Raw genomic sequence first — 15,247 nt, 5'->3', positions numbered from 1 at the left:
CTGGGCATAGAAAGCAGAGTTAAATAAGAGTTGAAGTCAAAAGAAATTTGTTTTCAATTTATACCGATCCAAGTTTAGAATTACAGATACCAGTTTAGAGTGACTATCTTCACTTAGTTATGTTGGGTTATCCACTTAGTTACGTCATGTAGTTATGTTAGGTTATGTTAGGTTATGTTAAATTATGTTAGTTGTCAATAATGTAGTCTACTGTTCAGTACTTTTCACTAATCCTTTTATTATTATACCTCTAATTAAAAAACCCAGTGTAAAGCCCGCTTGAATGCATTTTCTGGTGCTTGATTTTCACCACCCTCGAGCTTAGCATAGTATTCGTATTCATGCTCTTCAATTTCTTCAATGCCAGTGAACAAATCGGCATCTTCTGGTTTGACAAATTTGGGTCTTTTCCACACTTTCCACGCAATATAGATGGCAGCACTAACAAAGATCATCACATAGTTGTACAAGAAACTGTCCACGGACCACCATCCAGGAAGGAAAACGGTGTAACCCAAAATACCAATGGACATCCAAATGAATGCTGTAGCAATGTAGATGGAATAAGGCTGGAACCACGAGGTGTAAGGGAATGCCTTTCTGTCAAGACCTTGAGCTTTGGTCGCTCTGTAGAAACAAATATAGGTGATGCACATAAACCCATAATTCAAAAGTTGCGAACCAGTACACAAACTGACCATATAGTTCAACACATTGGAACCAGAATCTCCCAATTGCATCAATGACAACATGGAGAAACAAATCGAAACTGCCACACAGAAAATTGGCACTCCAGACTTGGTACACCATGTAAAAAATTTGGGTGCAAAACCTCTGTTGGCTAAACCATAAAGTGCTCTTGATGAACAGTAAGTGTAAGAATTACCAGCAGAAAAGGCTGAAGATAACACAACGGCATTGACGATATCAGGAAGGACATTAATATTCAAGTTTTGCATGGCCACAACGTATGGAGAAGATGCTGCGTTAGAGGTGTCTGCAGTCAATTTGATGTACTTTGGATCTTTATAAGAAATCAAGATACCCACAGAAAGAGCACCACCAATGTAAAACAAAGCCAATCTGTACAAAACTGTCTTATAGGCTGTAGGCATAGTTTTTCTAGGAAGTGCTGCCTCACCAGCAACCATAGACATGTACTCAGGACCAACAACCGTAAAGTAAGCACTGTTTAAACCTTTCAAAAAACCCTGGAACTTACCAAGAGAGCCGGTTGTAACGTACTCGCCAATGGGGCCACCGGGAATATGCCAGTTTCTAAAACCAAATGCATCACCTTTGGGATTTCCACCGCACATGGTGATAAGAGTGAAGAAAAGTAACCCAATACACAAGATGAGTTTCCCAATAGATAACCAGAACTCAGACTCACCGTATAATCTCACGGCAAAGACATTGATCATGGCATAGATGAAAATTTGGATACACAAGGTGATAGCAGGTGAGTAGTCGTCTCTCCAAAAATGAACCATTCCATTAACTGCGGTGATTTCGAAAGGAATGTATAATGCTTGCATGATAAAGAAGTTCCATCCCACGGCACACTCGAAAGCTTCGTCTACACAGCGTCCTGCCATGGTAATAAATGGAGAACTCACTGGCAAGAAAGAAACCATTTCACCAACTGCGGTTGTAAGTAACAAGATAATGAACGTCCAGAAGGTGTATGCCAATAACAAACCCAAAGGACCAGCATTAACTAATCCGCTTGATCCAATAGTGACAAACAATCCAGTACCAATGGAACCACCTATGGCAATCAACTGCACATGTCTAGATAACAAGGCACGATGAACATGTTCAGATTTTTTCTCAACCTCGTTTGTCGAGTTGTCACGGCTGATGTGAGACTCCAAGGAACCATGAGACGAGTCTGTAGCCCCGTCATACTGGGTTTTAGCATCGGGCTTTTTCTCTGCATTCATGGTGAAAAATATTTGCAACTGAGCTTATCTAGGGTGCTATAAGTAGATAGTAACCCCCTTATTATTTGAAACAGAGTCTGAAAGTTTAATGACTCCGCAAAATCAGAACAAGATAACACGGGAAATGTTTTCCTATTCAGATGCCTCTATATAAACCTAGCTCGCAACCATGAAAACCTTTTAACCCCCAACTTGCATATGTACGATTTTCGGCCATCTGCGATGACGTAATGGGGGGAAGACGGGCAGATTTTGGGAAAATGGAGACTTTTGAGCCGCAAAAAACACTAGTGGCATACTGGATGCTTTCCTTGGAGACATATTGTTCCAAACTGGATTTTTTTACTCTTTTCAACCATAAAGTACCGGTACTGGTGGAAGTGTTCGGCGCAGTCCCGTGCCAAGACCTGCATTACGTGACGCACGTCGCACCACATTGGGAAAAGTGCGTCTCGGGTGCAATAGGTGCACCGGTGCGATGACTGATGAGTGAAATCTCGCGCGACGGATGTGCAGTTGAACATTCGATTTCGGGGTTAACCGAAACGATCTGGTCATGTGTTTCATTTTGCGGGGTCCATGTAACATCGGCCATACGCGAAAGTTTCGCAGACTCGTAGTCAGGTTGGTCCGTAACTCAGTTCGGCAATTTTCACTTTAGTAGTATGGTCTCGTAACTGTAAATTTGCGAAGAAGTGTTTATTCTACTACGGAATCAACGAGACCATTGGTCAACCGCTCTATTCATCAACCTCTAGATTTACCAACATCTCTAAATAACACCACCTCCCTAAAAATAGCTCACGTAATAATATTTCGCAATGGTATCTGCATGGGTCTATCAGCTGATTGATTCTGTTCATTCTGTTTACTACGCTTAAATCGAGGTCAATTCGTTTCCAACTTCCTTCACAAGAGCCAGATTTCTTTTGTTGAAAATTTACGAGCTAGGAATTTGCCGAGATTCGCAGCATCAAATTTCAGTTGCAACTCCAGCTCAGTTTAGTGCGCTAGCCCTATAACGAAACAAGTTAAATAGATTGATTTCTGTTCTCCAACAGTCGCAATTGCTGGGCTTATGGCTCTGTATCGTTTGAGCTCTTTTGGCTTTACTGAGTGCATAGTCACCAAGTATATGTGATGTAAGGATGCAAAGGAAATTTTAAGTATAAGCTTCATCACATGGAAATTTACGAAAGGCTTGGTTTGAGGTTGTTCTATACCTTGGGCTACCTTAGTACAAGAAACAGCAAGATATAGCACCTGTTTGATATTGATTTAATGAACGAAAAGTCGTCGAAGCTCAGCTTCTAACTTTGAACCGAAGAACGATATTTGCCTATTTACCGTGATCTACGGTTTCATATTACAAGAGTTAATAGGTTAACTACAGAGTCTGTCATCAAGACCTTAAAGGTATTTTGTTGGTGCGCTCGCTTCGGCTGACAAAAATAGACCAGATTGCGCGTGCGGCACCTGTCAAACATGCAGAGAACTTTTCAACTTGTCTATCTAGCAATTTGCAAGTTTGCTGATTTGCCCTTCAGGAAATTGTTCATATACAATTATAAAAGCGGAGCTCGACTCAGTTCGCAAATAATTTATTTGTTCTCATGCACAGAGCTACTTAACTGAAAAAGATACTTTCAGGAAACAAAATGATTTGCTTATAACAACCAACATTCATTTTACCCTGTGTTGATGATACTTGAAATTGACTGCCTGTTGATGCATATCCGATGTTCCACTTTGACTGTTCTTCGCAGCCATTGATTAACTACCAACAAATGGTCCGAGATCTCACATTCTTTCTTTATTCTCTCCTTTGTAAACACTTTAAAGTTTTCATGTTATTACCAGTAGCAAAACCAGATTGTCTCGTCATCTCTCTACAACGACTCCAAAATCAAATCTCATTTAACTAGTGCGAAAACGCTGCAGCGAAAAATTAAATATTCATTTCGTACCCTGATAAAATGTTTTCCTCTCTCAGTAGTTTTGGCTCTATACTTGAGTGTCAGAAAACAAAAAAGTACCCGATCTAAGAGAAATACTTGCAGGTCGACTACCTAGAATGGATTTCGAAATTTGTGGGGTACATCTCTAAATGGAAGTGGTGTACTGGGGTAAAATTAGGCTGCTGGGATCAGTTGCCTAATTCTGATAACGGTTCCAGCCTGGGTCTGACTCTGACAAACAAAATCTCTATGCTTTTACAAGCCGTAAATGGCAATTTACGACTACCAGGATAATGTAAAAAGAAATGGTGCGAAGTTGTGAACTCGGAGTTTTGGAGCGAATGCGCCGAGATAAGTGACTAAAGTAGCAAGACACAAGAATTCAGTACTGAGGTAACGAGACACAAAAAAGCACAAGTGAAGAACAAATGTTGAAGAATACCTGAAAACCACAATTTCTGCCTTGCGAGACTTGAATTTCTATTGTGTTCTATCGTTTATTGAGAAGAGTTTCTGGCACAATTCAACACTGCACCAACTTATACGATACCGACACTTGTAGAGGTCTTGTACCAGCCATTGTTCCTGACCTTGTACCAGGCCAAACCCCGGCCATCTAACCTACTCCCTCAGCAACACAGAGGCATCACCTTCAAGCCAGATAATCTTCATATTCCATTCCTTGATTTTCCAAACATTTTCCTTGTCTTTCACGAGATTGAGATTGTACCGGGATCCAGACATGTACTTGGGGCTGCTGGTATCACAACCTTGTCCTGGATGGCAATGCTGAGCCTGGGCATATGCGCTTAAAGAGGCCGTCTTGTCTCCAGGCTTCAAGTCAACTCTCACATTGCTGATCATATGTGTGGTATCCTTGGGTCCCACAAAGTCAAGGAACTGAGTCTTGATGGCTTCCCGTCCAGTAATAACATTTTCGTTCATTTTAAAAATCACATCTTCACACATTGCCGAGTTGAACAAGCCAACATCATTGTCGTCAAATGCACTGGCAGCACGATACAAAGCATCTGCGACAGCTTCACGTTCCGTAATCAGGTTGAGTATATGGGTTTCAGGCATCTTAGGTTAAGCTGTATTTTAAAATTTTGGTGCAAATTTATAGTTTTTTGTGATTTTTTGCAACCGCTCGAATTACCCAAAGTGGAATTTCGTCCGGAGAGTCCTCCATAGATCCGTGGCTTAGAGACACCAGGGGCACAATATAGGGGCAACAATCTTTTTTAAATTCTTCTCCATTGTTTCTCTTATGCGTGCTTCTTCCTTCTTAACTTGTCTTGCAATGAAGCAAAAAAATTTGAAAAAAAAAATGATTCTGCCCAGGATCGAACTGGGGACGTTCTGCGTGTTAAGCAGATGCCATAACCAACTAGACCACAGAACCATTGCTGGAGGAAAAAGCACATCCCAAAATTATACTGGCATTACCAAGCCTTTCATTGACTACAGCCATTTACTCTCAGCATTTTTTTTACTAAACTCTCTATTCTGCGTATATTTCACTCTTCACTTTGTGTCACCAAAGTGTCTAACAATGTAAACAACTCTATCAACTGGTGCAACCCTGCAGTGTAGTTTGTCTTTTTCTTCTCGGCCAAGAGAACATCTCTCTTTAAAACTCCTACTATTAATACTCGGAAATGCCGCATCAAATCTTTCGCTTGGATCACAGTGGGCTTATATGATGGACCCATTGCCAATAAAATAGCATTTATCACTTGGAAAGCAGGGATGAGAAATTCAAAATATGAAATACCATCATCGGGATCACCAGAAAAAGTCAAGTTATGGTCGAGTGAAAAATTCAACTCAAACTTATTTCCATCGCCTTGTGGTCTAAGCCTGAGGTCCATGCCCAAGTCAGGATCGATGGATATGAATTTCAACAGCTTGAATATGGTAAAAATGTCATTTTGAACAAGCTGGGATGCACCTGTTCTCGTTTGAGCAATACGCAAAAACACATAAAGCATGGTCTTGAATGAAATGAGTTCGTATACCAACGACTCTACTCCCATATGCATATTCAGAGAGCCATCCTTCAGAAACTCTGTTATCACCTCATCGGTACGCTTCAACGAATGTACCAACAATACAAGAGAGTTGGTCTTCAAGATGGTTTCCATGGCAAAATCGTCTTTGCAGTTGGATGCTAGATGAATAAGCGATTCAAGGAACAAGAGCGACGTGATTCTTGGCGCCCCTTCAGCACAAATTGCATCGTTACATACAGTTGCAAGCAATCTCGTATCGTTGGATTTGACCAAATTTTTCGTCACCAACTCCAATGTTTCGTGCCCCATTACTTGTTGAAGATACTTGGTAGAAAGCACGTAAAGGTCAGACCTCAATTCTGGAGTAGAGGTGGATGACGTTATTCCTTTGATACATGTCAAGAGCAAAGGAATCGACTTATGGATACGTTCCTCCACATCTTCTTTTTTCGATTGATCTGTATCGAAAACTTCAAACAAAGGAACACATAATGAGATCAACTCTTCACAAAACCTTATCCTCGTATCATAAGAATCATTGATTTTGGGGAGAATAATCTGGAACACTTCCATGATAAAATTGATCCTCTCCGATGATTCCATAGAATCGTCCAAAAGAAGCGCTTGAACTAATTGGGACCAAGAGTGTAAGCACGAAACCTGGAGGTCTTCAAGCTCCTGTGAGAACACCAATTTGGTCATATAATCGGCTAGGTAGTTTCCTTCAGTTATAATCAGTTGAGATATCGACTCTTTCGTGAGATCTGATAGTATACTATCGCTCTGGTTTCTGCAAAGAAGCATGAAAGTTTTCTCAATCACAGAGAGATCGACGGCTCGGCCCAAGCCCGACGGCTTGTTTTGCAATAACTCAAAAAAGTACTTCAAGTCGTACTTTTGAGAATAAGTCTCCACTTTCAAGTCCCCAAAGTCACTGAATTCGTAATTGAGTACGTCTAGAAACGAAAGCAACTTTGGAGCTCCATTCAAGGTGTTTTGACCAGCTAGAAGTAACTGCTTGTACGCTTTCTTCTTCATCAAAGAACTGTTATCTGAAAAATTAAGCATATCAAGTGCAAGGAGCTGGAACACAAGGTTCCTCTGCTTTATAAATGCAAAGAAAGACCCAACAGCTAAATTGCTCTGTATGAATTTGTTCTGCAACCTTTCGTGCAATTCTCCATCAAACTCCGTGTCAAACCAGATGGTTCGCACATCAACGACTGGTTGAGCTTCCACAGAGACTCGGAAAATATCGACATTAACCAGTCCTTTTATGTATGACAAAGTGGTTGATGATGTCTGAGGATGACGACAAAGGTTCGCTATCAAATCCATGATCAAGGAAACAAGAGTGGTGGAACCAACATCAATTACATGCCTGTTTCCGTTCTGATAGTCTAGCTCAGCCATGGACCGGAAAAAAGTATCGAGAGACACAAGCAACGATTTCAAGAGGGTATTGTGCTCATCAGATGGATCAAGGTGTATGATACCACCCTGGGACTTGAATCCCAATAAAAAGTGAGAGACAGACATTCGGTGCAGCTGAAGATTATCAATCAAGAAATTCAAGATTTGTAATTTGAGTTCCAAAATCTCGATGCTTTCAGTATCCTTCTGTAGCTGCTGAATGAATCCAAACTTGATTCTGTCAGATTCATCCACAGATTTGAAAATTGTCAAAAGACGGTTGCTGTCTGTAAGATTTTCGGCACCTGATTGACCATCGAAGAATTGAGAACTGGCAAGTTTCTTCAATATCTCAAGAGAAACTTTGGCAATCGGTATACTGTCGCTCCCAACGTACAAGGCCAATGTCGCAACGGACGATAAATTGAACAAAAAGACCTGGAAAAAGTCAACAACGCCGTTTCCCAAATTTTGTGGGAGACTCACACGGTCGTAGATGTTATTAGAAGCTGCGACTAAAGACATTGATGTATGCGACGAGGTAGGCGGTTTTGCTGTGTCTCTCAATACCGGGAGTGCCTGGCCGACATAAAAGTCCTGCAACAGTAGGATCTTATCTGCAACTTTCAAACAGTTTTCAACCAAAGTTTCTGATTTTGGAGAGCTATTAAGTCCTTCAATACCAGTGTCAACGATAGAGAACAAAGATCTCGTAACGCTGTCTTCATAGGTGTAATGAAGAATTGCAATCGAATGGTGAAGTTTCGCAAAGAGTTGAAAATCCAATGGCGCATACGAGGTGTCGAAGATCGAGCTGATGTCGTAGTTTCGAATGAGCTTTGGAGCAACGACAGCCAAGAACTGCCAGTCAATTTCATTCAAAGACAGCTCCATAAGCTTGACCAACTTGAGCTGAAGCAGTATCCTAAATTTCTCATCAACTTGGGTTGACTTTCCGAATACCTCCACCAATAGGTACTCCATATATGGCCATATTCCTATATGATCTTGAGGTCTGTGGCCATCACCAAGGTCGGGTGGATACAAGAGCTTGTATGTTATGAATGCTTGGTGAGTGTTATGCAACGGCTTTAGTAACAGAATCAACAAATCGACAAAATTGTTGACCTGTGAAATATGTGATAAGTTCATGTGAAATCCATCCTCGATTCTGACAAGTTTCACACGGCTTCTTTTAACGTTGTTATTCAAAAAGCCGTTGGATTGATTCTCTTTTTCGGCAAGGGCATGGCAAAACCACTTGTCAATCAAATTCCAGATTTGGTATCGCAAGGTCAAGTCATCGTTCGCATGAACAAAGTCTTCCAAAAAGTTTAGCATCAAGTTTATCAACACTACCCTCGTTTCTGTGTTGACTGTGATGCTACCTTCGTAAATTTTGTTATCGCCTGTGCTGTTTTTGATTCCCATTATTGTGTTGTCAAACTTGAGGAAATCGGTGATGAGAGGTAAAAAGCGGTTGAAGATTGTGTTCTTAAGGTTGGAGGAATCTGAGGCCAGCAACGTTGAAGCTGCAGGATACGATGAGATGTTTCTCACAATCAGCGAGATAAGCTGAACGAACCCAGAAATGAACACAATGGAGTCTTCCGCTAATTCAATTGTAATATTGCGAGAGTCAGATTCCGATGCAAAGTTCGCTGAAAACATGTAGTCTTGTCTTTTTTGTTGCTGCTTTAGTTGCTCATTCAAGTCGTTTTCGAAGTTTTCAAACAAGGCGCCAATATAATATTCCAAAGAGTCGACAATCGAGTCAAGTGATATTTTCGAGTAATCGTTCTTCTTCAAGGAGGCATTATTGTTGCTGACCAACAAGTCCCACACCTTGACAGCAGAGCTTGGACCAGCATAAGTAATGGACCCAAGTAACAAGCAAAAAGTCGAAGCAATTAATGGAGAGGTATTATAACTGAGTCCCCAGTTGATAAAGCCAACAATGTCGGGTGAAAGTTCCTCATCGACCCAGAGCATAGCACAAAGCTCTGGACGGTGGAGATAACTATAACTGAACGCCAAATACAATCTCTCCAAGTCTGCGACTTCTGCAATTTCATCAAGATCAACACCAGCAAAATCGTTCGAATTTGCTTTCTTGGAAGCAGCGTTGGGATCGTCCAAGAGCTGTTTATTCAACGACGACAACAAAAAGTCCTCTTCGTTGTCCCTTAACAGTGTCATCACAATTGCTGCGTTATTAACGAATTCTCTGAAAAATTCGTGATAAAAGGGTGCTAGTAAGTTTTCGTTAAATTCATCAGAAACTGAATAGGTAACGAGCAATGCATTGATATTTGTCAATTCCGGGTTGGCGCTTACGATGCTCTGTAAGTCTTGGTTGGGATAGGCGAATTTGACAGAGGTGAATCTTGGAAACACCTTTTGTAACAATGAACGAAAATCGTACAAATTTTTCATTTCAATGAGTTCTGTGGTTTTGGGGTGAGCAGAATCAGCTGTGCAGCAAAGAAGCTTTTCTGCAGCGCCATAGCTTATCACAATCTCAATGTATTTGAGGCAGTCTTCTTTGAAATCGAATTTTCGTATTCTCTCATCCAGCGACTTACACCAAGTAATAAAGTAGATGAAGAAGAACATGTAAATAAGGACTTCGAATCCCTTTAGGTTTGAGTTGGATATGCGGACTTCATCGGCACTGGAAAGTTTCAGGTAATCTTGATTCAATTTTGAGGTGATGGACCTGTGGAGTTGGTCGACGTCTTTAATTTTGTCGAGGTGATTCACAAAGGAGAAAAGAGCAGGGAGGTAGTGAAAGATGAGAACGTCTTCATCGGCAACGTTTTGTTTGATATGGTCGATATTTTTTGTGAAATGTTGAGAAGTATTGTAGTGAGCAAAGTACCTGGAAAAAAGTCCAAACAATAGTTCACCAAGTAGTTCGTGAAATTTGAACAAGTTCGAGCGCAGGTAAGCAATGGCACTAGTAAACTGGAGATTGTTAATGTCACCTGTAACCTTTTGTTTATCAATAAGTTCATTTAGGGTACTCACGTGTGAGTATATGATTTTGAAACTTTGTAAAACATTGTCAAGAAATTTTTGGTAGTCTTTGACAACCATTCCGAGCTCCTCTTGCAGTGTGAGGTATCCAAGGATATTAAGGATATACTGAGCTCTTGTGAAATATGCGTAACGACCACTGTCGATGAAAGATGTGCCGTTGTTGAAAGATAATTTGTTGGCGTACCAAAGAAGTTCGGCAGTTGCTATTTCGTCCAAGTCAAGTTCTGCTGCAAGCACTCCCGAGACGTCAATGAACTCTCTGTTGAGTCTATATTGGTCACCATTGGAGAACGTGATAGGTTCGTTTTCGTTGATGAGCTGCGACTTGGATTTGTCGTTTCTTCCAGGATGAATCAAAAGAGACAATAGATCTTCACTAATGTTCTCTAGAAGATTTTGGTCCACAGAACCAAACTTTCGAATGGAATTGTAGCATTCCTCAAAAGGCTCGATAGACCAGTGCATGCTGTTGTTCTCAGCGAAGATGTTTTGAAATATTGAGCGATGGACTGCATGAATCAGAGCACCAAGGAAAAGAGGGACACATAAAAAAGATGGAGTAGCCATATGTAATAGTTCTGTCTGTAATCATCTGATCATATATATTCGTCTATAGTAGTCAGTTCATATCTAGTTCTTATGTGATAATGTAGAGTTTCCACTTTCCTATTTCGTTACCCAGTACTTTGACTGAGATGGAGCCTGGTTCTGGAACCTTTACAATGGCACCATCTAGACACAACCGCTGGTCCGGAGAGTCGACTGAAAGCTTTAGTTGTGATGTAGAATCAATTTGCTTATACTCAACGTCAGGGTTTGCCAAATGGCTTCCTTCCAGATAAACCTGTTCCATTACATCCATGATGTATTTTCCTGAATTATCTTCTTGAGCTCCAAACAGAACCAAGTAGAGGTCTGGGTGAAGAATGTTGCCCTTGGGCAGAATCAAAAACTTTTCCTCGAACCTTGACGTGGCTGTAACTAGCCAATAAGCAAAAGGACCATTGTAAGTTTCCCCTCCAACGGAATAAGAGCCGTTATAAAAAGTATTCAGTTTCAAATTATTCTCGGCAGCCATGCGAAAACGGCTTACCCCGTGCTTCCGAAGCTCGGGGGTATCGCTATCGGCAACGAGGGCAGCGTGAAATGCCCATGAAAGAACCACCAGGAATCGCACTGGGTTCTCGATGGTATGGGTCTTGACATTTTGGTGAATAAAGTAGGAGCCACGGGGAAAAGAAGCTTCGTATGTGTAGAAAGGGACGGTTTTTTTCAGTTCAATGCTTTGGAAAAACCTTTGTAGTGCCACGAAAACATTGGTGATTCCAAGAGAGAGTGCAATACTATTGCCGGTTCCCAGAGGAATTATACCAACGTTAACAGTTCCCTCTTTTGTCTCCAGAAGAGAATTGATAAACTCATTGACTGAAGTATCGCCACTGATGAACAAAACCGTGCAAACGGACCCATTGAGAGAACCAGCAAACTCTGAAATGGTGTCTGCCGATGAGGTAGAAACGTACTTGTGGTCAATTCCCAATTCTAAAAACAGTGGCTTTATGAGCTTCTGGTACACGTCCAGCTCGTTTGAACGACCAGTTCCCGAGTACACAGAGTCAACTATGTAGAGCTGATGGCCTTCATTATAGTGGGAAATGATACTAGGAGTCAATCGAGGAACAGAAGATTCAGCTAAATCTCGAACTAACAGATAATCATCTTTGGCCAGAACGACCTTATCGTTATATTTATACAAGGGGTACATGGCTCAATGGTCTATGGGGAGGTAATCGTTGCAATTACTAGTATACACAGTTGTAATATTACAAATGAATTTGAAAACGGTGCGAATTAACGGCGATAAGACGACCGTTGCGAACCAAATCCACCACGATTGGTGCGGCGGGCACCTTGATATCCCTGATTTTGGTTATAACCTCCTTGGTTGTAGCGGCTGTATCCTTGGTTTCCTTGGTTTCCTTGGTTGTAATTTTGATTGTAGTTTTGATTTTCTTGATAACCTTGATTGTAGCCTTGAGTGTAATTTTGGTTATATTGGTTTCCTTGATTTCGATTGTAACCTTGATTTTGGTACCCTTGGTTGTAACCTTGATTTCCTTGGTTATATCCTTGGTTTCCTTGATTATAACCCTGGTTTCCGTTTTGATAATTGGCTCCTTGTGAGCCATAATTTTGGGCTTGATTCTGCATCTCGATGAACGCCCTGTACCCTCCTCTTCTCATTGAGTAAACCTTGTAAATCTCTGAGCCCATAGGACCGGAATTGACGTAGTCGCGGTTATCATTGGGACTCCGGAAGCGACCTCCTCCACCGTTGTTTCTCGATCCATAGATTATGGTATTTTTATCGTCTTGAGTCAACACTGGCTGATGAGAAATGTAACCACAAAGAAGCATGGATTTGCCCCGTTTCTTGGGAGGCATGTGGTAGGAGCTCAAAAAGTATTCCACGTTATCTATATCTGGCATATCTCCATAACTCAATGGAAATTTGGTTAGTCCTTCGAGTTGAAAGTGGTCGTTTTTAAAGATGGTTCCCGCCAAATTGGTTGCACTGCAACCAAAAGTGATGGTTTTCTCGTCGGTGGATTTGTAGATTTCACTGAACCGATTGTAGTTCACGTTTTGAGCAGACATCACAAGCACTTCAGATTTGAGCGTATTGCGGTCCCTTTCGTCATCGGTCAATTCCGGGTATTTGCTCTCAAGCACCAGTAATAATCGTTTTTCTTCGATAAACGGAAGTAACGCTATACCCTGCCAGCTCATCTTCTTACCGTTCATATCAATTTCAAATTCTTCAGGATAGAAATCTATGATAGGACTATCAGGATTTGACATTAAATCACGAAAAACTTCGGGAAGATTATGTCCCGATGCTGCTGGAAGAACCGCCATTAATTGCTCATAAGGCCGAAATGGAGTCCCTAGATCAAACTTGATACCTTCCTCTCCAATAATGTCTGAAACATTCACAAAGTCCGCCGCGAACGGAGCATAATGGTACGGATAATACCACTGCCACGATGGACACCCTTGATAATAGTAAAGCAATGCCCATGAAATCCCCTCCAAGTAACTCCGCACAAGACCTCGGCGAGTTTCATCAATTTCCTCTTGGGTTGTAAGGTGAAATTTGGTTTGGTAGTAGCGATCATGGTAACCAGGCTCCCACATTCTCACGGCATCTCCATTCTCATCTGGTGTGGGAAGCTCGCTTTCTAAAGGACGCTTGCGTGAAGGTTGCTCCAGAGTCTCGCTGGCATTCGATTGCACGTTGGTCTCTGAATCTTGTTGATCCGTGGAGTTGTCCATACCACCATCCAACAATTTCTTGAGTTCTGCGGCGGCTTCTGCGTTCAGCATATTGGCTTTCGTTATAACATCACGATGGTGGACTATATCACGATTGGACAACTTTGCGTATCCTTCCACCACCTCTCCGCTGGTAGTCATCAACGGCATTTGTGTGTCAGCTACCAACGGTGCTTTATCTTGGCCCTTCGATACCTGAGAAAGGTACTGGTTTTTAAGCGCTCTGTCTTCTTCTTGGAACACTTTACGACGTTTATCGTTTTCTTCCCTCCTTTTTTCTTGCTCGTGCCTCTTACGAAAGATTTCTGCTTCTTTGTAGGTGAGAGCATTCATCAACTTTTCCACACTTTCGACATTAAGATTTCCATCGCAAGTGATATAGCCTTTTAGTTTGGGGACCACTCGTTTCCAGCACCCCAAAAGAATGTCAATACCATTATCACGAACATCTAAACTTGGAAGATGCGGCAAGAAATCGTTTCCAACAAAGAAACACATAAAAATCCAATCGTCGATGGCTCGCTCAACATCGAAGGTGAATGGAAGATGAGGCACAAAAAGCTCGGTTTCAAGGTACTCACGCAAAACGTTAATGTGAAGCCACAAAAATGGTTTTCTGGCATCCTGAGCAGCAAGCGAGTCCTTCTGCTCTTGGGTCATCAGAATCTGGTCCAGCACTCGTAATTGCCTGGATTGATTGGCAAAGACGTCTTCACGTAAAACCCGGAAGTGAGGTTCATGTGTCGCCAAGCCCAAGAAAATCAAATCGGCATCGAGCCCATAAATACAGTGTTTCGTGTTGGGATCATATTCTGGATCCAGTCTTTGCAGCCTTATAAAGTTCATGATTTTATGCTCACCTTCACCGGGAACTGTGGCATCGCTGATAATCACCTGAACATTGGCCCATCCAGGGTCTGAAGTCAACTTGTAGGCAACCCAGTACCTCAAAGCTGTGGCCAATTTGTCCATAAATGGAGTACCTGGAGTAATGGCATTGGAGTCCCACGATCTTTTGCCCTTTATAGCTTCGTCTATGGATTCTCCACGAAGCTCTCGCTCCTTGATTTGACGCTGTTTCTCCTCGTCTGCAATCTTGGCTTCCTGAGCCGATCTGAACCGTCTCGAACGTTGCTGGTTCATCTTGGCACGAGGTGCGACACCATCAACGGCAATCATCAACACTTTCCGAGGTCTTGCCATCATGAGAACACGATCCGTGTACTTGAAGACATCAAGAAACATTTTCCGTCTTCGGTTTCAGGCGCTGGTTTGTGTTCCTGGGTGGGAACAAGTGGATGAACAATACCATTCATATCGAGGTACAAATTGTCCAATTCTCCATTAGGATTAGGATCTGAATAGAAAGACCACCTATCTCTTCGGGTGGATCTTCATAAACAGGAGTGATGATCTTGGGGTATTTTCGAGATAGCCACCTAAATAAAGCAGGAACACCCATGGTTGGAGAAGAGTTGGAAGAGGTGAGGAAACCTAACCGCGATCGGGTGTGCGTGCAGGATTCGCGCGAACTAAG

General features: G+C 41.8%; 5 protein-coding genes and 1 non-coding gene across 6 annotated transcripts; all 6 read right to left on the bottom strand. All coding sequences in view use genetic code 12, as the record gives it.

Moving 5' to 3' along the window:
* Positions 1–254: 254 nt before the first annotated feature.
* Positions 255–1,946, bottom strand: AGP2 (Agp2p; the record flags this gene model as incomplete). The annotated part of the gene is made up of 1 exon (XM_001485510.1): positions 255–1,946. The coding sequence occupies one exon, from the start codon at positions 1,944–1,946 to the stop codon at positions 255–257; it is 1,692 nt and encodes a 563-aa protein (XP_001485560.1).
* A 2,579-nt stretch (positions 1,947–4,525) lies between these two features.
* PGUG_01230 (nuclear transport factor 2 family protein) lies at positions 4,526–4,987 on the bottom strand (the record flags this gene model as incomplete). Its single annotated transcript, XM_001485509.1, has 1 exon — positions 4,526–4,987. The coding sequence occupies one exon, from the start codon at positions 4,985–4,987 to the stop codon at positions 4,526–4,528; it is 462 nt and encodes a 153-aa protein (XP_001485559.2).
* A 248-nt stretch (positions 4,988–5,235) lies between these two features.
* On the bottom strand, positions 5,236–5,309 carry PGUG_05985. Its single transcript has one exon. It is a non-coding gene; the product is annotated as a tRNA-Val (tRNA).
* A 115-nt stretch (positions 5,310–5,424) lies between these two features.
* Positions 5,425–10,941, bottom strand: PGUG_01229 (uncharacterized protein; the record flags this gene model as incomplete). The annotated part of the gene is made up of 1 exon (XM_001485508.1): positions 5,425–10,941. The coding sequence occupies one exon, from the start codon at positions 10,939–10,941 to the stop codon at positions 5,425–5,427; it is 5,517 nt and encodes a 1,838-aa protein (XP_001485558.2).
* A 70-nt stretch (positions 10,942–11,011) lies between these two features.
* On the bottom strand, positions 11,012–12,139 carry PGUG_01228 (uncharacterized protein; the record flags this gene model as incomplete). The annotated part of the gene is made up of 1 exon (XM_001485507.1): positions 11,012–12,139. The coding sequence occupies one exon, from the start codon at positions 12,137–12,139 to the stop codon at positions 11,012–11,014; it is 1,128 nt and encodes a 375-aa protein (XP_001485557.2).
* Positions 12,140–12,225: 86 nt separating this feature from the next.
* RAT1 (ssRNA exonuclease) lies at positions 12,226–14,955 on the bottom strand (the record flags this gene model as incomplete). Its single annotated transcript, XM_001485506.1, has 1 exon — positions 12,226–14,955. One exon carries the CDS (start codon positions 14,953–14,955, stop codon positions 12,226–12,228), a length of 2,730 nt encoding a protein of 909 aa, XP_001485556.2.
* Positions 14,956–15,247: the final 292 nt, after the last annotated feature.

Source organism: Meyerozyma guilliermondii, genomic scaffold, assembly GCF_000149425.1.
Source record: "Meyerozyma guilliermondii ATCC 6260 scaffold_2 genomic scaffold, whole genome shotgun sequence".
NCBI classification, from domain to species: Eukaryota; Fungi; Ascomycota; class Pichiomycetes; order Serinales; family Debaryomycetaceae; genus Meyerozyma; species Meyerozyma guilliermondii.
The sequence above is the reverse complement of the archived record's forward strand: the minus strand, read 5'-3'. Positions and strand labels throughout refer to the sequence as shown.